The following is a 25,425-nucleotide window of genomic DNA, read 5'->3' on the forward strand; positions in this document are numbered from 1 at the left end:
TTGAGAAACCAGGCTTTAGGGGAGGCAGCCCGGGACTCTTTTTGTCGCACGCCGAGGGGAGTTCAAGACGGCGGGGTCTTTGAGGGGCAGATATAGCGGTCCTCGAGGCAAGGTCACACTCAAGCTTGGGGCAAGGAGTCTTGCCCCTTCATTCTTTCCATCTTAACGTGGAACCAAAAGACTCGCTAAGTTTTCCTCTGGCCCCCTCTGAACAGGTAAAAATAAGCGAGTAAAAGTAAGTAAAGTCAGTCAATCAATCAGTCCTTTTCTAGAGGCTTCTTGTGTTTGGCGGAGGTGGGTGGAGGGCGGAGGAGAAAGTTCTTCATTCTGGAGGACTTCTGTTTCCTCCGAAATCCCTTTTCCACGTGTAAAGGCGAGACCCATCTTCCCAGAAGCGGATTGACACGTCCCTTGAGGACACTACTCGCTCTTGGGCAACAAGTTAAAAGTTACTGAGAAAACTGGGCGGAAACCATTTTCTGGTGTTCCCAGCCCTTCTCCTTGAGTCCGTGGTCCCCAAGACCGCATCAGGGTTGACGGCAAAATTGTTGCAGAGGTGTTGCCTTTAAAACTTTGGGTTTTTTTAAAAATTAATTTATTTTTTTGAGAGAGCGTGCGAGAGAATCCCAAGCAGGCTCCATGCCGTCAGCGCGGAGCCTGATTTGGGGCTCGATCTTGGGAACGGAACTGTGGGATTATGACCTCTACTAAATCAAGAGACGATGGCTTAACCGACTGAGCCCTCCAGGTCCCCCCCTCCCCCAAGGGTGTTGTCTTTAAAGCTGTTCCAGCCACGCCAAACAGAGGTTACCATAGAATCCTACCAGAATGAATTACTTCTGTCAGTTCTAATTGTAGAATTTCCTACTTATTACCATAAATTGCTTTTCAGCGTTACAATTTGGACGTGAAATCACTGTTCCAGCCCAACTGAAGACTGTTGACGCAGTTGGAATGGTTCCCATAACCTACCTTGCAAAAACGCTTCAGGTTCACAGAATTTCCTTTGTGAAAGTAAGTGACGGTTTACCTTAATGCAATTATCTCTGATTTTCGATACGTGCGTTGAGTGACGCGGAGCTCTCGGAGACAAATAGGATCAGTGCCAAACAAAACAAAACTGAAAAATATTCTTTGTTTCCCAGATTGAGGAACTTGCTAAATAAACATTTGCTCATTGTGTACTTCCCCTAATTTTGATGGTGATGATGATGATAGGGTGTTCTGTTCAGGCATTTGTGTCGGTCTGAGTATAAGTGGTGGTGGTAGCTGTGGAGGAAGGGCCTCCCCTGATCGTGCACTGTGCTTACCTGCTCTCTTTCTCGGTGACTTGATTTGACTTAGCACTTCTGTGCTGAAGGTGTTCTTTGGGTTCTTGTTTAGAGCTAATGGATAATGAAAAACGTTCCTAGAGCATAAGTAAGAGAACTTGGTTTGGGTCCCAGTTGTCAAACAAAAATAGAACCCAGGTTTTGGAGGGGGGTGGGGAGGGAAGAGAAGAAATTGTAAAAAAAAAAAAAAAAAAAAGATGTTAGGTTGGTAGTTATCAGAGAGAGCATTGGGGGAAATAACCTCAGAGTTGGGAGTCATAACTGGGACATACTACTTGGCAGCTGCAGGAGTTTAGGACATTTTAACTTGGACTTGGGATGGGAGCCCAGAGAGGATGGTTTGCTCCAACTAGGTAGGAAAAATGCTGGGGCAGGTGAAACTCGAGTGGCTTAACACGAAGTACATGAGCCAAAGGCTCTCTGAACATGTGGACCTCTTTTAAACGTCTACCAGGAGATAGCTTGTACTGTGGTCAATTTTGTGGCATAGTTAAGAGCATGAATTTTGTTTTTTAAATCTTAGAGAAAGAGACAGAGAGACAGACAGACAGAGCGGGGGAGGGGCAGAGAGAGAGGGAGACAGGGAATCTGAAGACTCCAGGCTCTGAGCTGTCAGCACAGAGCCTGATGCAGGGCTTGAACCCACAAACCATGAGATCATGACCTGAGCCAAAGTTGGCTGCTCAACGAACTCAGCCACCTAGGTGCCCCAGTTTGTTTGTTTTTTTCTTTAACTTTAAATGAGCAATGATAGATGTCAAAGTCAAGGGGTTTTTTACTTTTTTTTTTTTTTTTTTTTAATGCAAGCTCTACACCCAATGTGGGGCTCCAACCCATAACCCTAGGATCAAGAGTTGCACACTCTAGGGGGGCCTGGGTGGTTCAGTCAGTTAAGGGTCTGACTTCAGCTCAGGTCATGATCTCACGGTTTGTGGGTTCAAGCCCTGTGTTGGGCTCTGTGCTGACAGCTCAGAGCCTGGAGCCTGCTTTGGATTCTGTGTCTCCCTCTCTTTCTGCCTGTTCCCTGCTCGTGCTCTGTCTCATTAATTAATTTATTAACGTTATTAATAAATAAACATTAAAAAAAAATTTTTTTTTAAGTTGCACACTCTACTGACTGAACCAGCCAGGCACCCCTGGTATTTTTTTATATACTAAATTTAATGAGTTTAGTGCTTACCGTTTTTATTTATTTATTTTTTTATTTATTGTTAAAGTTTTATTTATTTAAGTAATCTTTACATCCAACATGGGGCTCAAACTCATGACCCCAAGACCAAGAGTTGCATGCTCCCCCGACTGACCCAGCCAGGTGCCCCTAATACTTATTTTTAGCTTCTCAAACTTCCCTTGACATCCTCCCAGAAAGCTGCTCATATGTACACATACCCTACATTTTGCTTATACATTCAGGGATGTTATATTCCTGAAGCCAGGCTCCAGATTAAGAACCCCAAAACAAAGCATTCCCCATAAAAATAGATGCTCAACAGAAGATACTTCGCTTCTGAGCCAACATAGGTCATAGAGAATTTCCTTAGTCTGTGAGGTGGTTGTCTAAACTGCATAGCAGCTAAAAGGTAGCACAGTTTCAGAATATTTCATAAATTTTACTCATATCGGAAAGAGCATAATTTATATTTCATACGGTATTAGTAGCATGAAATAAATGTTTCTTAATGAAATTAACTCTCATGAAACCAGGTTTGGTTTTGGGGGTAACAAAACCATTAAAGTAAATGAAAATTCAGTTTTATACGTTACGGGTTAGTTAAAATACTGTTTTAAATTATGCTTCGAGTTATGTTTATCAGTTAAGAAATGTGATTTTGGGGCTCCTAGGTGGCTCAGTTGGTTGGGCATCCGACTTCAGCCCAGGTTGTGATCTCACGGTTTGTGGGTTTCAGCCCTGCCTGCTGACAGCTCAGAGCCTGGAGCCTACTTCAGATTCTGTGACTCCCTCTCTCTGTCCCTCCCCCACCCGTTCTCTGTCTCTTAAAAATAAACATTAAAAAAAAAAAAAAAAAGAAACGTGATTTTACTTTCTGAAGTTAGGAATGTTGCGTAACTTCAAGATACAGAAATAGGGGCGCCTGACTGTCTCAGTCAGAAGAGCACATGGCTCTTAATTGTGAGTTCGAGCCCCATGTTGGGTGTAGAGATCACTGAAATTAATAAAAACTTGAAGGAAGGAAGGAAAGAAAGAATACCAAACAGCCTTGGTCTTAAGCAGCCTCTTGCATTTAGAAACAGTCAGTTAAAATTTTCCCAACAGTGGGGCACCTGGGTGGCTCAGTTAAGCGTCTGCCTCTTGATTTCAGCTCAGGTGATGATCTCATGGTTTTGTGAGTTCGAGCCCCATGTTGGGCTCTGTGCACTGATCATGAGGAGCCTGCTTGGGATTCTCACTCTCCCTCTCTCTCTCTGCCCCTCCCCCACTCATGCTCTCTCTGTTTCTCTCAAAATAAATAAACTTAAATAAATGTTCCAAATAGTGAAAAATAATTGGATTCTGAATATATTTTGAAGATGGAGCCATTAGGATTTCCCAATGGGGTGTGAGGGGCAAAAAGGCATTAAGGATGGTTTAGAGTACTTGGTCTTAGCAACTGGAAGGATGGAGTTGTCATTTCCTGAAGTTTTCAGGTAGATCAGGTTTGGGGGGTGGGATAAGACAGATCAAAAAAAAAAAAAAGGGAAATTCCAATACAAATATTTGAGATATATTGATGTTTATCTGATATGTTAATATTTGGTTAATGAAGTCAGGAGAACATAAAAGTTTATGTTACTTAAAAATTTTTTTCCATGTCTATTTTTGAGAGAGTGAGAGAGAGAGGAAGGGAGCTCGAATGGGAGAGGGGCAGAGAGCGAGGAAGACACAGAATCTGAAGCAGGTTCCAGGCTCCCAGCTGTCAGCACAGAGCCTGATGAGGGGCTCGAACGGTGAGATCATGACCTGAGCTGAAGTCGGGCGTTTAACCGAGTCACCCAGGCGCTCCTAGGTTGTGTTACTTTTAAAAAGTTTGTGTCAATCATAGTAAGAATTATTTCAGGGGCTTTCATGGTTAATGTATGGGTTACTCAGGTTTCTTTTTTTCCTCCAAGTTTTTATTTAAATTCCAGCTAGTAAACATACATATTTGGTTTGTTTCTGAGGTATATATGTTTGTTAGTTTGTTTTATTTATTTATTTTTCTAAGTAAGCTCTACACCCAATGTTGGGCTTGAACTCACAACCCCAAGATGCAGAGTCGCATGCTCTACCAACTGAACCAGCCAGGCGCCTGAGAATTTGGAGAGTTTTTTTGTATTTTTTGTTTTTTAAAGTAATCTCTACGCTTAATGTGGGGCTCGAATTCACAACCTGGAGATTGGGAGTTGCATGCTCTACAGACTAAGCCAGTCAGGCGCCCCCATCAAGTTTCTTAATTCCTAAGTTTCAACACTAGGTTTGGAATTTGGAAAGCACTCAGAAATGTCAGCATGTTGGATGGATAGTGTGTTTGTTAGGTAACTTCGCCTCCAGCAGGGGCCACCTGAATAGAGAAACAGGTGGAAACAGTCATTCCCACTTGTGAAGGTCTGTGCCTGTCATAGATGTGTTGGGAGATGTTTATATTGAATTTGATCCTCCTACCAATAGATAGTTCTTTTCCTCAAGAAATAGAGTTGTGTCTACTTCCTAAAGATGTGGAGAGCATCTGTGATTAACTAGCTCCTACTAAGAAACTCTAGAATCTATGAATACACACAGAAAAAGAAGACAAAAACCATCATGTAGGTCAATTGGCTATTTTCTCTAGACAACAATCGACTGTTGTGATGCAGAAGATTTTTGTAACCCGTGGGGAGGAGATTGTGGTTAGTTTTATTCTAAAATTTCCCACTACGTTTTTAAAGAACAATAAATTGTTCAAATACACAATGTAAATCACTGTTTTTTTGAAACCAAACCTTTGTGAGGTTTTTAGGTTTTTTGTTTTTTTTTTTTTTTTGAGAGTGCTCGCAAGCGAGTGAGGGGCAGAGAGAGAGAGAGCTAGAGGGAGAGAGAAGCGGGGCTCACCCGAAGCAGGGCTCATGTTCACCCGAAGTGGGGCTCGAGCTCACCCGATGTGGGACTCCACCTGACACACTGTGAGATCATGACCTGAGCCGAAGTCAGATGCTTAACGGACTGAGCTAGCCAGGTGCCTGAAACTAAACCTTTGCTCATTGCTAAGATTCACATTTTCCTTCTTCCTTTTCAGTGCTTATTTCTATAGCAGCTATCCAGCTGGTGACAATATTTTCATGAAATAAAAAGGGAGATTCAGAGAGAGTAATGATCTTGAAAGAACGTCCTTATCGGGCGAATTTGGTCGTGGTGTCAATCTGGTGATTTGGGTTGAACTGTTCCTTTTTATCCATCGTCCGTACTAATTAATACTTAAAGACAGCTTTCTTTCAGATGGCTGGTTCTGATGCGCTTCCTGATGTCTTAGCTGTGACGTCAGCCGACCACTTCACTCAGGAGTAGCAGGGTAGGAGCTGACCTGTTCGCGGGCAGCTGTCAGGTGGCGGGGCTGCCGAGACAGGCCTGGCCTGCCGACGACCTCCGTGGGAGGCGGGAGACCAGCAGGCCTCAAATGCCAACATCAGACCGTTGATGTAGCGCCTGGTCGTGCACGGGTCCCACTGCCCAGCCAGGTCAGCCCCAGGCCCGAGAAAAGTACTGCGGGATGAAGAAGGGGATCTCATTAAACGGAGTGGAAAGCACATGAAAAGGATGGCGTTTTATTTGCCATTCCGACCCTCTGTGCTTCCTCTTTACTTTGCTTTTCTAATTACTGTGCTTCTTGGAGCTCTGGCTTTAGGAGGAACCGGGCATCTCTTACAGCAGGACAGCCCTGCCTGAGCATTTACTGCCTTGAAGGACTGCTAAGCCTTTGACAAGGACAGGTTGCTCGGGAAGTTTTGCTCACCTGTGGAAACCAAGCTGCCCACCGACAGCAGCACAGACAAGTAGTAAAGTTCAGGGGTCGTTTTTTCCTGTATTTGGGAGGAGAAAAGCACCGTGAGGAATACTTGTCTTTTATTTTTTTTTTTAATTTTTTTTTTTTAAGTTTTTTTTTTTTAACGTTTATTTATTTTTGAGACAGAGAGAGACAGAGCATGAACGGGGGAGGGTCAGAGAGAGGGAGACACAGAATCGGAAACAGGCTCCAGGCTCTGAGCTGTCAGCACAGAGCCTCACGTGGGGCTCGAACTCACGAACCGCGAGATCATGACCTGAGCCGAGGTCGGCCGCTTAACCGACCGAGCCACCCAGGCGCCCCTGAATACTTGTCTTTTAACTGGAACCCCTATTTACAGTGTTTTTGCCGAAAGGATTTCAACAATGGCCCCAGCTTAGCAGGAGATGGAAGGCTTGCTGCATACTTTGCAAAATGCAGTCCAACCGCTCCACTCTTCAGCGGTAGCTCAACTTTTTTTTTTCTTTTTAGTCTAATACAGTAGAATTTATCCGCAAAAAGAAAAATCTCTCCTGGAATTTTTATTTATTCATTTATTTATTTTTTAACGTTTGGTTATTTTTGAGAGAGAAACAGAACATAAGCAGGGGAGGGGCCGAGAGAGAGAGAGAGAGAGAGAGATGGTGAGAGAGAGAGAGAGAGATGGAGACAGAATCTGATGCAGACTCCAGGCTCTTGAGATGCCAGCACAGAGCCTGATGCGGGACTCGAACTCAGGAACCATGAGATCATGACCTGAGCCAAAGTCAGACGCTTAACCAGCTGAACCACCCAGGCGCCCCCTCTCCTGGAATTTTTAAACTTTCCCCGGTGAAATGTTTTAACTGTGGCACGTGTCTAATTAAGAATTTTGTCTCTACATACGTCTGTTTTTACTGTGAGTAGAAAATATTGAAGACTAATGGTGTATTATGTACAGCCAAGCTTTCAGATTAAGATGAGCCTTTAGAAATTCAGTACTTAAAAACATACACAGTCAGTTGCCAAAACTGTTAACACCACGGTATAGACTCCTTCACTGAAGGATCCCACACCAAATACGGCAAACATCCTCTTGAGTGCCTGTGGGACAGGCTCCATCTGCGTAAACAGCACAGTAAAACCTAAAAGGACATCAGAGCAGCATCGATTTACTAGGTTTAATTCTCTCTGAAATACATTCTTTTTTTTTTTTAAGTTTATTTATTTTGAGAGAGACAGAGAAATTGTGAGTGGGGGAGGGCAGAGAAAGAGGGAGAATCGCCAGCAGGCTCCGCATTATCAGTGCAGAGCCCTTTGCAGGGCTCGAACTCCCTTACCGTGAGTCATGACCTGGGTGGAAATCAGGAGTCTGACGCTAAACTGACTGAGCCACCCAGGCGGCCCACAGAAATACATTCTTGAATGCACGCCTAAACAGTGTATGTTTCCTCGCTTCCCTCCTGTGGGACTCATGCTCAAAACCCAGCCAGGCTAAGGTTTTCCTTTAATATAGGTTGTGTTCTTAATATTGGTGGTGTTGGTAATAGGAACTATGACTGTTTTGTTTAATGATTCCTGTTATCTCATTTAAGCCTTAGCAAAACGAAGCAGGTAATTTATCTCCGGGTTATAAATGAGGTGGGCGGAGCTCAGAGAGGTTAAGTAACTTGTCGTAGAGTGAATGTTTCAACTGGCCTCCCTCTGTCTCCAAAGCCAGTGCTTGCCACCATTATCTGTGTCGTCGCCTCTTGTGGAGCTGCGATTCAGTGGAAGACTGTAGAGCAGTTAGAGCAGTGCCCGAGGCCTTTGGTAATGATTTTTTCATTAAAGTTTAGGGACAATGCCTGGCTGGCTCAGTCAATGGAGCATGCAACTCTTGATCTCGGGGTTGTGAGTTCGAGACCCATATTGGATCTAGAGATTATTTAAATGGATAAAAATCTTTAAAAAAATGTAGGCATAGTTTTTATTTAAATTACACATCACTTGGGGCGCCTGGGTGGCTCAGTCGGTTAAGCGTCTGACTTCAGCTCAGGTCACGATCTCACGGTCCGGGAGTTCGAGCCCCGCATCGGGCTCTGTGCTGACTGCTCAGAGCCTGGAGCCTGTTTCAGATTCTGTGTCTCCCTCTCTCTCCGACCCTCCCCGTTGATGCTCTGTCTCTGTCTCAAAAATAAATACGTGTTAAAAAAAAAAAATTACACATCAGTCTTCTAAGCACACACACAGGCAAAGATAATCGAAATGTATTAAGACATTCCTAAAACTCCACATTTCAGAGTCCACTGCTTCTCTATTACTTTTTTATTTCAAGTTGTTGAGGTCCGTGTTCTTCTACACGGTATCGTCTCCAGTTCAGTAACCGTTTATTGAATGAGTAAATGAATCTAGTAATTTTTATAGCTAAAGAATTTTATAACACCAACACAAAATGTTTGCATTTAACTTAATTCGGTTTCATACTCAAAGGTTAGGACCACCGGAAGGACAACCTTCCCCAGAAGGTTACTAAGGAACTTTAAAAATTTCCTTCACCTGAATTTTAAACGTGAATTTTTTTCTTAAGTTTCAGTCTGTGAGCTCCTGAAGAGCAGGAAGTCCCGTCTTCCCCATTTTTGTCTCAGCGCACGTAATAAGTGCTTGATGAGTGTACACTTACCAATTGTGAAGAAAGTGAAGATGATATTACCAACCAGGTTGGTAAGGAGAGGTTGCCCGCAGTATCGGGAAGATCTGGGTCTAAAATCAATACACAGGGTCATACGTTAATTTATCAATTATTGGAAGAAATTCGCCCTGTAAGCACGATACCAGAAGGCACTAGCCCTTGAATTCTAATCTTACTTCTGGCCCTGGGTTCATTTGGTTCCAGGCAACTCCCTTTTATTAACTGCAAATTAACGCTGCTAAATAGCCTACTAGTAATATTGAGAGTTGTTAATATTTCTGATCGGTGGACAAATAATGTTTACTGTCTTTCTAATTCATGTTAACTTGATATTTCGGTGGAAAATATCAAGAAGATAGTTTGTGGGAATTCTGGCCTTCTGGAGTAAGGAAGTTGGTCTAACTGCACACAAAACTCCTAGACCTAAGTTGGAAAATTTGAATTAGGCTAATTCCAGGGAGTGTCACAGTTCCCATTTCTGTTTTGTCCCTTTTGTGGATTCTCGGTTTTCAGATTATTTCAGACTTTCCACATGTTTAGAGCTGCAGTTTTTTATTCTGAATGTATCGGGTTGCATTTATTTCATTTGTCCAGTGACAGAGTTATTAGCTGACTGACCTTTTCCGCAAGACTAATGTCCAACATAGAATCTGAAATAAGGTATCAAGTCATAATCTGGTCACGTATATCTATGTCACCCTCGGCCCTGCAGACGTTAGCTCATGCTAGGCTGTTGAGACTGGGCTCTAGGGAATCCATAAGTGGAAACATTGGTGCCCTCGTTGTCTCCCATCTAACAGCTTCTTGTACTAAAAGAAGGAAGTGTTAAAACTCCATCTGCCCAGATCCCAACTGTTCTGTTCATATTGAGATTTTTGACTTTTTCAAAGAGGTGAAGCAGGTGACCACCATTGATAACAGGGACAAAAACATGGGTCAGGCTGCAGTTAAACTCATCACAGGAATGGCAGAGCGCACCAGAACCATCTCCAGAGGTCAGGCCCACATGCTGAGCTGCCCTGTGCTGGGGGTGGGGGGTGAAAACACTTACCTTAGCAGAACATACAGCTGGAGGACTAGAGCGGTGGTCCCAAACAAGAACACTGTCACTTGGCTGCGTGAGACACAGCGAGTTACGTTTTACATTACTTCTTTAGTGATCAAATGGCTTCAAGAAACCGAATTTAGGTTCTGTTTCATGACAGTGTCACATTAGACCACAGAGAGAAAGTTTTAAACATAACAAAGATGACTTGAGATCCATTCCATTTGAGCACAATTATGTCTAATAAAACTTCACGAAGATTAGAACTGCCATTTCCTGAACTCCTACTACGTAGCAGGTGCTGTGGATACTGGTCCCCAAGGGATCTTTAGAACCTTGGTTCCTTTACTGTGACTTGTAAGTTCATGCCTTAAGACAACTCACAGATAATAGTGAAAGTTAACATTCATCATGAGTAAACAAATGTGTCAAACATTTTTATTCACTTTCGTATTTAATATGCACAAAATCCAATGAGATAGGGACTCTGGTTCCCCATTTCATAAATGAGGAAACAGACTCAGAAAGACTAAGTGTCTTGTCCAAGGACAAACACCCAGTAGTGATAGAGCTAGAGTTTGGAGCCGGGTCTGAGAGTCCTGACCATGGCCCTGTGCTGTGCCAGCCGCTGCCTCCTGCCACCCGGTTCTCATGGGGTGTAACCAATAAACAGAGTAAGCTGACCCACCCAGCTTCCACAACCAGATGAAGTCTGCTGTTTCTGCTCATTTTTGAAATTCTTTTGAAATTACATGTACTTACATGCAACAGAAGATAGTGTAAGATAATATAAAATCCATGCATATGAGAATATCTTAATCTGAAAATAATAATACAAGATCCATGCATATAAGATCTTCCTCAGTAACTGATAGTTCTCTTTCTTCATCATAAGCTCTGTTATTTACCTTGATTATTTTATAAATGAGGTTTAGCACTGAGGGACCTTAGAGTATCTGTAGAAATTAAATCTACCCAAAGACACAGATTTATCCCGGTTGAAAGTATTAAAAAAAAAATAGTCTCAAAATATACCCCAAGACTGTTTAAAGCAGTGAAACATTGTTACAACTAGAATACAGTTAGAGGCTTGATGGGACCTTTTTGAAAGGAATAGCATCTTTTTAGGGGTATAAATTCCAGTCAGTTGACAAGTCAACGCATTAACATTCAGTCAACATAGATTTAATTATATTGAGCATTCTGAAATGTTACAAGATGGTTAACTTTTTCAGTGTTAACATTGAAAAAACTGACTTAATGTTTACAAAATGTTTCATTAATGTTTACATCTCAGTATTTTTCAAACCTGAGAAAGTCACCGGGCGCCTGGGTAGCTCGGTCAGTTAAGCATCCAACTCTTGGTTTTGGCTCAGGTTGTGGTCTCATGGTTTCATGGGGTCGAGCCCCCTGTAGGGTTCTGTGCTGGCAGCACTGAGCCTGCTTGGGATTCTCTCTCCCTCTCCCTCTGCCCCTCCGCCTCTCACACGGTGTCTGTCTCTTTCAAAATAAATAAACTTTAAAAAAAATTTAAGAAAGTATTATACATCAGCTATATTTCAGTTTTTTAAAAGAAAAATGTGATTTAAAAATTGAAAGTAAATTTTAGTTCAATGTCAAGACTGTCTCAGGAAGAAATGAGTTTTTTGTTATAGCAAGCTGGGGAGGGTCACTTACAGCCTGAGCCGGTATGATCTCGGCAGCCAGCAGTGCAGGTGGTAGGCTGTGTGGGCCAGACAGAAGTGAATCATGGGGATGCTGGTCCTTGAGCACCTGGAGCAAAGCAAGGAGGACCTAGAACGGCCCTGTTAGAGCTTCCAAACTACTCCTCCCATTTGTCACCAGCTTGTCCCCTTTCCCTACCCACATATCGTGGTACCTTGCAGCGATACAGAGGAAGTACTTTTCCTTGGAGAGGGACGGATCCTTGTTTTTTTAAACACCCTGGGCTACAGTGGAGGGTGACTGTAACTCAATTCTTCAGTGGTTTTAAAGGTCTAGAGTCTAGTGTGAGCTCAAGTTGTCTGTCTTCATGATGAATTAATAGAACTGAGCCGGATATTTGAGATAGGTTGTGAATGTGACCAGGGAGAAAGCTTCCTTCAGCTAAGAGATCAGCTTGCTCCAGCCTCTTGCCCAGCCTTTCCCCTGAGGGGGGTGGGGAGACTGGAAACCTGAGTGCATCCCCAAGTTTGGGAAGGAGCTCTGAGCTCTTTGTTCTGTCCTTCCCTGAACAGCAGACCGCTCCTTGGGGACCCAAACCTCCCCTTACAGCTTTATTGTTCTTCCTGCCCACAGCTCAATCTCCCGTGGGGAGTGGTGTCTGAAACTTGAGGTGGGCGGGGCTGGAACTGACAGGCTCTCATTGATCATGCTCAGAAGCTGGCAGGATACCCTGATTTCCCTGTGGGCCCTGTCGGGCATGTCGTAGTCACCACCACCCCAATAACCACAGGCACTCTGTATGGGAATTGGGGGGTAGGGATGGGAGGGGTGGGAACAAGCCTCAAGTGAACCCTGGTATCATCCTTGAGCTGGTAATTGAAAGGTAGGACATTTAAATCATTCTTATGAATTAACTCATTTTTTTAAATGCTGTGTGGAGCATTACCGACCCTTCTCTCTTTATTTCTTATCAACAATTAGCAGTGTCCCTGTGACCCCTACCACTATGCTTTGTTGGGAGAAAGCCTCAAATGTTTATTGAATAAATGTTTATTTCCATTCTCACTGACTATTTAAATTGAGGGACTCATAACTTTGTAACTGGCCTCCAGTCACATGACTTGTAACTGGTCTTGTTTTGCCCCTTCCAGTTAATCCCACAGCATCACCATCATCAGTGTTGTCACTTCCCTCCCAAGTAACAGCTGCCGTTTATTTTAGCACTGTTCTAGGGAATATGCAAGCACGTTGCCATGTATTAGTCTCAGAATTAATCTTCACGGTGACTGAAATTGGTTGTCATTATCCCTGTTTTACAGATATGGAAACTTAAGACTTGTAATTAAGTGATTTGGTTAAGCTGATAAAATCAATTAAGGTTGTAAGTCCCCATGTCTTATTATTTTTCTAAAACATTGTTTGTGTAGAACCGTGTTGTAACTCTGTTGCCCAGAAACCTTCAAAGGTTCCCATTGCCTGAGGGGTTAACATGCACTTTTCTCACCTCCTCAACCAGGAGGGCTCATTTCCAAACTACACAGCTCTGGTTTAATGCCTCCCCCCACCCCCCGCCACCTTTTTTTATTTATTTCTTTTGAAAGAAAGAGAGGAGAGAGAGAATCCCAAGCAGGCTCCATGCTGTCAGCACAGAGCCCAACTCAGGGCTCGATCTCAAACCATGAGATCATGACCTGAGCTGAAATCAAGAGTCAGTGAGGGACACCCGGTGGCTCAGTCAGTTAAGCGTCTGACTTCGGCTCAGGTCACGATCTCACTGTTTGTGAGTTTGAGCCCCGCGTTGGGCTCTGTGCTGACAGCTCGGAGCCTGGAGCCTGCTTCTGATTCTGTGTGTCCCTCTCTCTCTGCCCCTCCCCTGCTCACGCTGTCTCTCTCTGCCTCTCAAAAATAAATAAATGTAAAAAAAAATTTTTTTTTTAAAAAGTCAGATGCTCAACCTACTGAGCCACCCAGGTCTCCCATTTTTCTTTTGATGAGTGAGCCTAGGAATCAGGAATCAAGTGGCCCTGGGTCTGGCACTCACTGTCTTTGTCCAATGAGAGCATAGAATCTGAGCAAAAGTGACTTGGTCACCCTGGCACTTGGGTCTAGACATTGTTGGGCTATAAATCAGTGGTCCTGACACAGGTTGTTTGAGCCCTGGGAAGTCTTGGAAGTGCACAGCGAGGTATATGACAGCCTCTATTTCCAGCGCATTTTCAACCCACTATTGATCTCAGATGTTTGTAATACTGAAAAGTTAGAAAAACGTAGATGTCCAGTGGTGGAAGATTAACTAGAAAAACGAAATATCTAACAATAGCTTATTTTTTGGAACAAGCTAAATGACTTTGGCCAAATTTGTTTTTGGTGGTGAGGCTTGAATGATAGGTGTGTGAACGCATTTTATCCATTGAAAAGTATCATACAGCTGTGTGTTTATTATCTTTCATTGTATTTCTACATTAATTGGAAAAATACTCCAGCCTGTATAGGTAATTCCCCCAAAGTTCCCCACATGCTTCTAGCAATTTGGCATCATTGGAATTATATTTATAAGCTCTCAGAATGATTCTTTTGAAACATAATTTGGATATATAAGAATATTTTTTAGAGACGCCTGGGTGGCTCAGTCAGTTAGGCGTCCGGCTCTTGGTTTCAGCTCAGGTCATGAGCTCACAGTTCGTGAGTTCAAATTCTGCTTGGGGCTCTGTGCTGACAGTGCAGAGCCTGCTTGGGATTCTCTTTCACTCCCTTGCTCTCTGTCCCTCCCCATTCGTGCGTATGTACTCTCTCAAGTGAATAAACTTAAAAAATATATTTTTTTAAAATTTTACAATAACAAAACTATTTTTTGATAGTTAATAAGCAGTTTATCAAAAAACCCAAAACTGAGTGATTTGAGTTTAAGAGATTTGAAGGCTCACTGTGTTGGGGAGCAACAACTCCTGTGTTCTCAGAAGTCTTTCTAGCTGGACTAAGAATCAGAGTGACAAGAGGGGGCTGAGAGGAATAAAACCACTGTAACAGGTGTACATATGGGGGATCCACATAGACACAGCAATTCCAAAGTCAGGCAACATGAGGTCTGTATGTCACTCTGAAGTCAGAAGGGGTGGGGGTCTGTGTTTTCAGAGGAGAGTAATGCACTTTGTGGGGCGATAAAAACATGTTTGGTAATTAGACGTTTGCCCTGCTATACAGATGGGTCACTCAGATAAAATTTATCTCCGCTAATAACCCTTATTCTGAGAAAGACCTCCAATTTAGATTCTTCTGTGTTCTTAAGGGAGGGACAGAAGTTTCTCTTGAGCCCACAGGGTTCTCAATACCTTCTGCTCAAAATAATCCACATGCCAAACTGGCACATTCTGAACCTCTTCAGCTGACTCCCAGCACAATGAATGAAAAAGATCCCCACTAAGACACAACATTGTGGCATTTCAGATTCAGAGCATTAGGGATAAGGAAAACATCCTACAAATCTTCCAAAAAGAAAAAAGGTATGTAAAAAAGGAAAAGAATCAGAATGGCATTAGACTTTCAGCAGTAGTGTGGTATGCTAGGAGACAATGAAGAAATGCATTCATAATTTTAAAACAAAATAATTTCAACTTGCTTTTTTCTCAGCTAAGCCGTTCATCTCTGAAGGAAGGATAAAGACATAACCAAACTTATTTCCCATGTACCTTTTATTATGAAGCTACTTGAGGATACATTCTAGAAAAATCGGGACATAAACCAAGAAAGACATGATGCAGGCCTCAGAAATAGGGGATCTGACTCAGAAGAGAGATGAAAAAGGTTTCAGAATGATAGCTGTACAAAGGATTAGAGACTTTCAGTCCACATTAGAGAATGAGTTCCGGGAGAAAAACCCTTCAGGATAAAAACCAGAGTCAATAGAGTAATAATGTTTGGTTGAACCATTTGAAATTCATGTTTTTGTAGATTAAAAAGAGTTGAACTATAGCGACATTATGTGCAGCATTAATAGTAGCTACATTCACAGTGTGTTTATGTCTTGTCAAAAGCAGTTGCGTGTATTGTCTCGCTTAATCCTCATGATGGTCACAAGGTAGGTACTGTTATTTTCTCTATTTTAAGATTGAGAAAACCGGGACAAAGGAAGATTAGGTTAAGGTCAGGTTGTCCTAGGTCATCCAGCCCATGTAGGTGATTTCTATGCAGGCAGTCTGGTTTCAGAGCATAGGTTGCTTCCCCCCCCCCCCCCATAATGTCTCTAATAATGTCTCTGCCCAACATGGGGCTTGAACTCGTGACCCGGAGATCAAGAGTTGCGTGCTCTACCAACTGAGCCAGCCAGGTGCCCCACAGAGCATAGGTTCTTAACTGTTGTGCTATAACAGACAGGAGATTGGAGGATACTGTTCTGTGGAATCCGGCCGGTCCCAGGAGCGAGACCTGCAACACTGACCGCCAGGTTACCATACAGTGAAGCCCATTGTGCATGGGCCCTACTCACCCACTCAGAACTTCCTATCAGCTCTTGTTGAAAGAAACTGAAAATGTATCATTCATGTTGGTAGAGAGATAAGAGAATGCATTGGTGAAAGAACAGAATACCATAAAAAGGAACATTTAGAGGACAAAGGTCTTTTTTTTTCTCTAAGTTTATTTATTTATTTTGAGAGAGAGAGAGAGCACAAGCAGGTGAGGGGCAGAGAGAGAAAGAGAATCCCAAGCAGGCCCCATATTGTCAGCACGGAGCCCGACACGGGTCTCAACCCCACAAACCGTGAGATCACGACCTGAGCAGAAATCAAGAGTTGGACGCTTAACCCACTGAGCTACCCTGACGCCCCTAGAGGACAAAGGTCTTTAAAATGAAGGCTATACTAGCAGAACTGAAAATCAGCTCAACAGATGGAGGATGGAGTTGAGAATATCTAGAAAGCGGGAAAAGAAAAGAAAATGAGAAGACCAGTCCAGCTGCCTCAGCTCCAAATAATAGCCATTTCCAAAGAGAACAAAGAAAACGGAAGGCAGAATGTCATCATTCAAGGACCTTTCCCAGAACTGAAGTTTATGAGCCTCAAGTTTGAAAGGGTCTGCCCAGTGCCCAGCACAACAGATGAAAATAGAGTCACACTAGAGGACATCATTGTAAAATTTCGGAACGCTGGGGACAAAGAGAAGATCTCACAAGCTTCAGGGGAGGAAAAATGTAAGTCACGTTCAAAGGATCCAGAATTGGGAGTGACTTTGGGTTTATCGCCGTTAACGCTGCAATCTACAAGCGATGCCTTCACAACTCTAGGAGAAGACGGGTTTCAACACAGACTAGAAACTATAGATATGCATGTAGAAGTTTGGGAATAGGCAGTGAGGGTGTGTGAGAGCTAATCCTCATGGATCATCATAGTAAACAGGTACTGTTTACTTTGGATAAATTTAGAAATAGCATTATAAGCACATAGTATAGAAATATGGTAGAATCTACCAGAAGAAATAGCTGAAAAAGTTAAAAGTGCTTGCTTTTAAGGGAGCTGCATAGAGGGTTTGGTGAGCAGGATGCGGCCAATGACTGTTGGGTTTCATTATGGGCCTTTTGCTGCCTCGTAATTTCTGAATCTATCTGAGTTCATTTAATAAAAGTTTAAATCTGTTGTCTTGTATTACTTCATTAGGGTTATAGAAGGATCAAATGGAATAATATGAAAAAAGGTTTGTGAATTGTAAACTGTTCCTGAGCTGAAAGTGATAATGTGATCATGTTGACTAAGAGGCCGACTACTGTCTTGAAGGGCTGGTTGTCAGGGAGTTCCGTTTACGTGGTAGTTGATAACATCATTGTATCAGCTAACTGGAGCCGCAGTAGGGCAGTCATAAAACTTCAGCAGCATGCACGTTTCATTTTTGCTTATGAGTCTAGGGTCAGCTTGTGGGTTTGTTGATGTAAGCCAGGCTCAGCTGATCTCACCTGGGCTGTGTGTCTGAGCACGTCGTCTGCGGTTTGGCTGGTGCAGGATGGCCTCAGCCGCACAGCCAGTGGTTGGCTGTCAGCGGGGGCACCAGCTGTCTCCCGCGTGTTCTGTCCAGCAGGTTGGCCTCGGCTTGTTTTCATGGCAGAGGAGGGAGGCCAAAAGAGAGCAGAAGTGTGCAGACCTCAAAGGCCTGGGCTCAGAACTAGCACACTGTCCTAACTGCCACATTCTCTTGTCCGAAGCAAGTCACAAAGAGGGGGAAGGAGATTCCATCCCTTTCTGGCAGGAGCTGCAAATTCACAGTGAAAAGGAAGGGTGGAGAAATGGGGCTGTCCTTGTCATCGAAGCCAAATATTTTTATCCATTCACTTGGAATGGGAATGTGAAAGGCCACTGAAGACCTATAACTGAACGTATGTTCTTTTCCTTTGCAGACAACGAGCAGGGTGTCCGAGTTTTCCATTTAGATCAACAACTTCAGATTCTTAGCATGGAGAATTCAGAGAAGACAGAAGTGGTTCTTCTTGCTTGTGGCTCCTTTAATCCTATCACCAACATGCACCTGAGGCTATTTGAGCTGGCCAAGGACTACATGAACGGAACAGGTAGGAACAGTAGCCAAAAGCAATGATAGGGTTCAGGCCACTACCCCAAAATATGGCCCTTTGTCACGTTGGACATTTTAAGCTGAAGCAGTTTGAAAAAATGGCAGAAACAGGAAGGTCACTCTGACCTCCTCCCCACCCTTCTCGGAAGCAGCTCAAAAAACCTTCACATCAGGGGCGCCTGGGTGACTCAGTCAGTTAAGTATCCAACTCTTGGTTTCTGCTCAGGTCATGATCTCAGGGTTGTGGGATCGAGCCCTGCGTTGGGCTCTGTGCTGACAGCGTGGAGCCTGCTTGGGATTCATTCTCTCTCTCTCTCTCTCTCTCTCTCTCTCTCTCTCTCTCTCTCCCCCCCCCCCCTCCCTCCCTCCCCCCTCTCCCTCTCCCTCTCTCTCTTTCCCCCTCTCTCTTTCCCCCTCTCTCTTTCCCCCTCTCTCTCTGCCTCTTCCCTGCTTGTGCTCATTCTCATGCTCTCTCGAAATAAATAAATAAACTTAAAAAAAACGCCAACCAACTAACCAAACAAACCTTCCTGTGGGAGCTGCCCTCCCTATACCGGGAGGAAAGGAGCATCCTTATTACTAAAGGCAAATCAATGCCTAGAAGAATCTAAACTAACAGGCCTTGCTAAATTTCCCTGAATTTTGTGAACGTACCTCAAACTCTTTGCCCTACCATTTTTCTCTACAACTGTCCGCTCTTCACCAAGCCTGACATAAAAATACCCAGGTTTAACTGTTATTTCCTTACGAAGGTACCACGTAACATAAGCCTTCTATTAAATAAATTTCTATGTTTTTTCCTGTTTTTCTTTGTCAGTTTAATTTTTATTTTTATTTTTTTATTATTTTGTAATGTTTTTATTTATTTTGAGACAGAGACAACATGAACAGGGGAGGGACAGAGAGAGAGGGAGACACAGAATCCGAAGCAAGCTCCCGGCTCGGAGCTGTCAGCATAGAGCACGACGCAGGGCTCAGGCTCATGGACTGTGAGATCATGACCTGAGCTGAAGTCGGACGCTCAACTGACTGAGCCACCCAGGCGCCCCATTGTCAGTTTAATTTTTAGACCCAGCCAGGGACCCAAGGAGGGTCAAGGAAAATGATTTTCTCCCCTACATAATATATTTGTAATGTAAAGGATCATGCTATATGCTGATAGATAGATGGACACCTGGGTGCTTAAACTCACCAGTAATCCTAATAATTGGGGAACGAAGATAAAAAACAAGGTCTAGTTTGCCCATCACATGGACAAAAATGTTCAAACTTGATAATGTCAAGTATCAGAAGTTGAGGAGAAGTGGGCTCTCGTATACACTGTAAGTGAACAATACCAATTGATTAAGGCTTTTTACGAGGCAATTTGGCAATATCAAAATTTAGATTGTGTAGGGGGTGGGGAATTAGTGATGAATGGGGACAGAGTTTCAGTTGGAGAAGGTGCAAAAGTTCTGGAGACGGATGGTCGGATGGCTGCAGAGATGTGAATGTGCCTGATGTCCCTGAGCTGTACAATGAAGGCAGTCAACGTGGCGAATTTTATGTTATGACTGTTTCACCTCGTTTATAAATGAGTGGGTGGATGGATGGAAAGAAAGAAAGAAAGAAAGAAAGAAAGAAAGAAAGAAAGAAAGAAAGAAGAAAGAAAACAAACCTAAATCCCTTTTCTGAAACCCCAGGGGGCGGGACTCTGTTATAAAACCAGAGTGATGATAATCCTTCCTGTGTGTAAAATCTGACTTGTTACACCTCGCTTCAAATCTGACTCTTTATCCAGGAAAATACAGGGTCATCAAAGGCGTCATCTCTCCTGTGGGCGATGCGTATAAGAAGAAAGGACTCATCTCTGCCCACCACCGAGTTATCATGGCAGAATTAGCCACCAAGAATTCAGAATGGGTGGAAGTTGACACCTGGGAAAGTCTTCAGAAGGACTGGGTAGAGACCTTGAAGGTGCTAAGGTATTCATGGTGAGGTCGGCTTTGTCAGTCCTGCGGGAATGGGCTGGGCCTTTTTGCCTAGTGTCAGTGTGGCCCGTGTCTGTGAACAGAACACGTTTGCAAACCGTGACCAGGGTGGGGAGGGCGTTTTCACGGGCTGCGCTGTTCCCTCGTAAGGTTACGTCTCAGGTGTGGGGCGTGGCGGCTCCTTAGCCTTCATGTCCTTCATCGTGTTGTTAGACGTTTGCGTGCTCGTTACTATCGCACCTCTGTGGGAGACAACATCCACGGAGAAGCCTGCCTGGCCTATCGGTGCCCCGAACGAGAAAGGCAAAATCATAAGAAGACATTGTTGTCGTTAATCTTCTTAAGTTTAAAAGAGAGAGGCAGGTAGGGGCTCCTGGGTGGCTCAGTTGGTTAAGCGTCTGACTTTATGATCTCACTGCTCATGGATTCGAGCCCCACATCAGGCACTGCTGCCAGCTCAGAGCCTGGAGCCTGCTTCAGACTCTGCGTCTCCCTCTCTCTCTGCCTCTCTCTCTCTCTCTCTCTCAAAAATAAACATTAAAAAAATTTTTTTTAAAAGAGAAAGGCAGGTAATTTAAACAAGAGAAGCCATGGTGCCTGGTCGTGGACAGTCCTGATTTTGGGTGTTGCTTCCATGATGGCATACTGGGTTTGTCCCAGATCGCTGTGCTCGTACCTTAGAAACATTTCCCGCTAAGGATTCAGAAACTAGAGTGAGCAACAGCTAATTAATTATTACTTAATGTTCTCTTTCTGAAAAACCTTTCCATCTAATGTCAGTTCTTAGAGTTCTGAGCCTTCTGGTTCTGACCACATCAGTTAGGGTTTGGACAGGAAATAGAGACCACCCTGATTGTTTTAAGCAGAAAGGGATTTAGGTGCTCGTGCAGAAGTGTCAGAGGGCTGGAGGAGGGGAAGTCGGGTTTGTTTCAAGGTCATACCTCCTTTAGCTGCGGTGGCCATTCAGAAAGCGGTTCCTGTCCCTGTCCCCACAAGTGCGGCTGTTAAGCTGTCCCAGTCTCCTAAAGTTGGTGACTGGACAGTGGAATACAGGATCTGGCCACTGTGCTCACTCCGTAAGAGGTTGCTTCTCAGGCTCCACAGCCCAGAAAGATGGCCTGTGCCTCCCGTCTTCCTTCCAGCTCTCTTGTGAGTGAACCCCATCGGCGGAATCTCTCTCACGTGAGAACCTCTGGGAGGTGTGTCCGGGGGAAGATAGGACACCAGGCCAACAGAGGCTATCTGGCACAGCAGCTTATCAAGAGGAACGGCTTTTCAGACTTGGCAGGGAGAAGTCAGCCCTCTTCACTGGCCAGAAATTCTCTCCCGTCAGATACCAGCCTTCTGCATCCACGACCTTACCCAGCCCCCTCCCTGACAGCCTTGCTGTCCGTTACATATTAACGCAGCTGCTCAAGAGCGAAGGGAGTTAGGGGCACAGGACACACTTGGCTCCCCAGGTGTAGCTCATGTTGGGTAACCGCACGGTTGTAAAGCACTGGGCATCCTGCTGCCGATCCAGAACGAGGCTGCCCGTGAGTCCCGCCGGTGGTCCCTTCCTTCTAGGCTTCGGGCACTTGTCCTCTCTAGGACCTTATGCTTGGTGTTGTGGCTCTCCACTACTAGGTGAAGCCACACTCTTCAGGGGTCAAGAGTGTGGGCTCTGGAAGCAGACTGCTGGGGTTCAAGCACCGGCTCCGCTACCTATAAGCTAAGTGACCTTGAGCAAATTAGAGTTCTCTCTCAATGGGGGTAATAAGCAGTTCTGATATAATGCTGGCAATAAGAGAGTTGCTTTACTTTTTTTTTTTTTAAGATTTATTGATTTATTTATTAAAAAAAATTTTTTTTTTTTTTTTACATTTATTTATTTTTGAGAGACAGAGACGGTGCAAGCAGGGGAGGGGCAGAGAGAGAGGGAGACACAGAATCCGAAGCAGGCTGCAGGCTCCGAGCTGTCAGCACAGAGCCCGACGTGGGGCTCGAACCCACGAACCGTGAGATCATGACCTGAGCTGAAGTCGGACACTTAACCAACTGAGCCACCCAGGCACCCCTAGTTTTATTTTTTGAAGTAATCTCTACACCCAGCGTGGGGCTCAAACTCACAACTCCAAGATCAAGAGTCGCTTTTCCGACTGAGCCAGCCAGGTGCCCCAATAGAGTTGCTTTACAAAAGCCAGAGCATTCACTCAGTCAGGTTGTTACTGAATGCCTCCTGCGTCCCAGGGAGTCTGCCAAGAGCTGGAGTTACAGCTCTAAGCTTTCGCTTCCCTCCATTATGGGAATAATAATGACAATAATGATATTTATGGCATGGGATGTTGGGAAGATTTCATCAAATGATCCATGCAAAGGACTTAGTGGAGTGCTTAGCACATAATAAATAACTAATGTTAACTCTTATTATTGTGACACACACATAAAGCTTAGAATAGTAATCGCTACCATCTGTTGTGTTCCCAGGATCTCCTTACTTTCTATGCCCGGTAGCCAGTCCCCGGGTGCTACTGGCCAGCCTCCACGCTGACCCGGAAGTACTGGGTGCTGGTCAGCATCCATTCTGACTGATAGGCCTTGGGTGTACCTGTGGTTTACATGTTCTTAATATGACACAGCCTGGACCTCGGGCCAGAGGCTCTGAGCCATCTCCAGAGAGACAGTATTCTGGTTGGATGTTGTGAGAAGAGGATGTTCTACTGCTTTGTTGTTTTCTAGACACTATCAGGAGAAACTGGAGGCCAGTAGCTGTGATCAGCAGCAGGACTCACCTAGGCTGGAGAGGCCTGGACGGAAAAGGAAGTGGGCTGAACAAAGACAAGATTTTAGTCAAAAGGAATTGCTAGAGCCAAAAACAAAAGGTCTGTATGTTTTATCAAGACTTACCGACTGGAGTGGATAAGATTGTAGTGCTGAGCAAGCCCCCTTTGTATTTTCATTTCATATTCAGGATGCTTGGCTGCCTGGAAAATGCCCCTTGTTAGTTTTGGGACCGGAGGGAGGGAAGGAGAGGAAGGAAAAGGTACCTTGAACTTCCTTCTCCTGCAGCGGTCCTTAACTTTTGCAGTTCCTAGATCTCTTTTGAGAATCGGATTCGGATCAAAACTATGAACCCTCTAGCCAGAAAAACACATAGATGCATTCATTTTGACTCAGGGAGTTATTAGCGACGCAGACCCTGAAGCTGTGTTTTCTTCTTCCCAGATGTGCCAAAAGTAAAGCTGCTGTGTGGGGCAGATTTATTGGAATCGTTCGGTGTTCCCAATCTGTGGAAAAGTGAGGATATCACCCGAATTGTAGGAGACTATGGGCTCATCTGTATTACTCGGGCTGGAAACGATGCTGAGAAATTCATCTACGAATCCGACGCACTGTGGAAACACCGGAACAACATTCACCTGGTAAATGAATGGATCACCAATGACATCTCCTCCACAAAGATCCGGCGAGCCCTCAGAAGGGGCCAGAGCATTCGCTACTTGGTGCCAGACCTTGTCCGAGAGTATATCGAAAAGCATGACCTGTACAGCCCTGAGAGTGAGGAGAGGAATGTTGGGGTCGTCCTGGCTCCTTTGCAGAAAAACACTGCAGAAGCTAACTCGTGACTCCTGCACTTTGGACTTGTCTGTTGGGAATGTGAAAGAGTCTGGGTGTTAGTGACCGGGAAGAAGAATCGTGATCCTGTTTCATAAACTAAAGCTTTTTAAAAGTTTGGTAAAAATCACCAGTAGATGAAAATATGGTTTGTCTTTTTTTTTTTTTTTTTTTAATGTAGTGCTTTTTAAAAACAAAAAAAAAAAACATGTTTATTTGGAGAGAGAGCGAGCGGGAGAAGGTCAGAGAGAAAGAGGGAGAGAGAGAATCCCAAGCAGGCTCCTCACTGTCAGTGCAGAGCCCAACGTAGGGTTCGATTCTGTGAACTGTGAGATTATGACCTGAGCCAAATTAGGAATTGGATGCTCAACTGACTGAGCCACCCAGGCGCCCCCACGTCTATCTTTTTATTGGAAATTGTCAAAATGGATGTTTTCAAGATGGTCTTTTTTTTTTTTTTTTTTTAAAGAATGTACAAATCCTTTAATCTTTAAAACAAGGGATTAGCAGCACTAAAACCAGAAGACATTCAACTATACTAACTACAAATAAGTCAGAAAGGACCTCTCTGGTCTACCACATAAGCGGAGCAAAGTGGGAAAGCAAGAGTCCATTTAAAATCTTAACTTCAGTTAGAAAGGGAATTAACATTTTATGCGTGCCCATTTCTAGGCATTCTTCACCGAGGGGGCCAAGGAAACAATTCTTAAAGTAGTGATCGTGTAAAATGCACCGCTGATCGGTCATCTTCAGCTACGCAGGATACAGGTTGTGAATACGCCTGGCAGAAACCGTGCTAACGATTCAGTCTCTCTGGCAGACGTCAGAAATTGGCCACTTCAGCTCTGCCCAGACGCACCTCCCTGGAGCTTTACCTTTGGAGGCTGGGAGAAAGGTCCAGGCCCTCAGAGTCAGAAAGGTGCACAGGTGTTTCTGATGCCCACCAGAGGCAGAGAAACAGTCTGGGGAAGGGAATTGCATCCTGTTTCAGAAACTAAATCTTACAAGTTTGGTAAAAAATCAGTAGTAAATTAAAAGGTTGTACATTATGTGTGTTCTCTTAGCACGGCCTCTCGTGGCTCTGTCCGTCTGCCCTTTTGCCGTCTCTGCAGGAACAACTTCAGAGATGTTATCATGCTACCTGGAACAGAGAGGACCGTGGAGAACGAGGGATCCTGTTTAAGGGTTTTATTAAGTGTCCGTGCTCTTAGCCTTTCTTGACAGCTTAATAATCAAAAGATGAACGAAGGTCCTAAGAACATGAGAAATGCCTCACTGAGTCAGCTCAGCAGTCCTTCTGGCTCAAAATCTCAGAAGAACACTCTGTGATCTCACTCTCAAATTCTCTGTTGAGTTTCTCAAGAGCCCCTCTGTTCCTGCTCTGGCCCACCGTGAACCTGCCATGTGTGAATTTAAGCAGTAAAAGGGTCTACTTTCTTACACTTCTTCTCATCCTTTTGTCTGGATTTTAACCAAAGTAGAACTCCCAAATAATAATCGAAGTCATAGTTTCTATGTTACAAATGCAAGCTTGTTATATATAGTTTGATGCATTATGATTTTGTGGAAATTTTACCAATTGGTAAAGCAAAAAAGACCAGAAATAGCTTTTATAGAGTAGTTT

The 25,425-nt window shown here is 44.0% G+C and overlaps 1 protein-coding gene across 12 annotated transcripts in view; it reads left to right on the plus strand.

Moving 5' to 3' along the window:
- Positions 1-25,425, plus strand: part of NMNAT1 (nicotinamide nucleotide adenylyltransferase 1) — a 51,715-nt gene that overhangs the window by 97 nt on the left and 26,193 nt on the right. For 8 of the 12 annotated variants that reach the window (XR_006221086.1, XR_006221087.1, XR_006221085.1 and 5 more), the window contains exons 1-5: positions 16,439-16,870; positions 18,065-18,235; positions 20,018-20,201; positions 22,926-23,068; positions 23,412-23,608. Coding sequence is in view for 8 of the 12 variants with exons in the window: in XM_042996173.1 (XP_042852107.1) it covers positions 16,618-16,870; positions 18,065-18,235; positions 20,018-20,201; positions 22,926-23,068; positions 23,412-23,608 (948 nt within the window). In the remaining 4 variants the exon portion in view is untranslated. Of the gene's footprint in view, positions 1-7; positions 216-725; positions 807-892; positions 1,015-16,438; positions 16,871-18,064; positions 18,236-20,017; positions 20,202-22,925; positions 23,069-23,411; positions 23,963-25,425 lie in introns of those variants that run through there. The other 4 variants (XM_007078357.3, XM_042996177.1, XM_007078356.3 and 1 more) reach the window with 4 other exon arrangements.

This window comes from Panthera tigris, chromosome C1, assembly GCF_018350195.1.
Source record: "Panthera tigris isolate Pti1 chromosome C1, P.tigris_Pti1_mat1.1, whole genome shotgun sequence".
Lineage (NCBI taxonomy): Eukaryota > Metazoa > Chordata > Mammalia > Carnivora > Felidae > Panthera > Panthera tigris.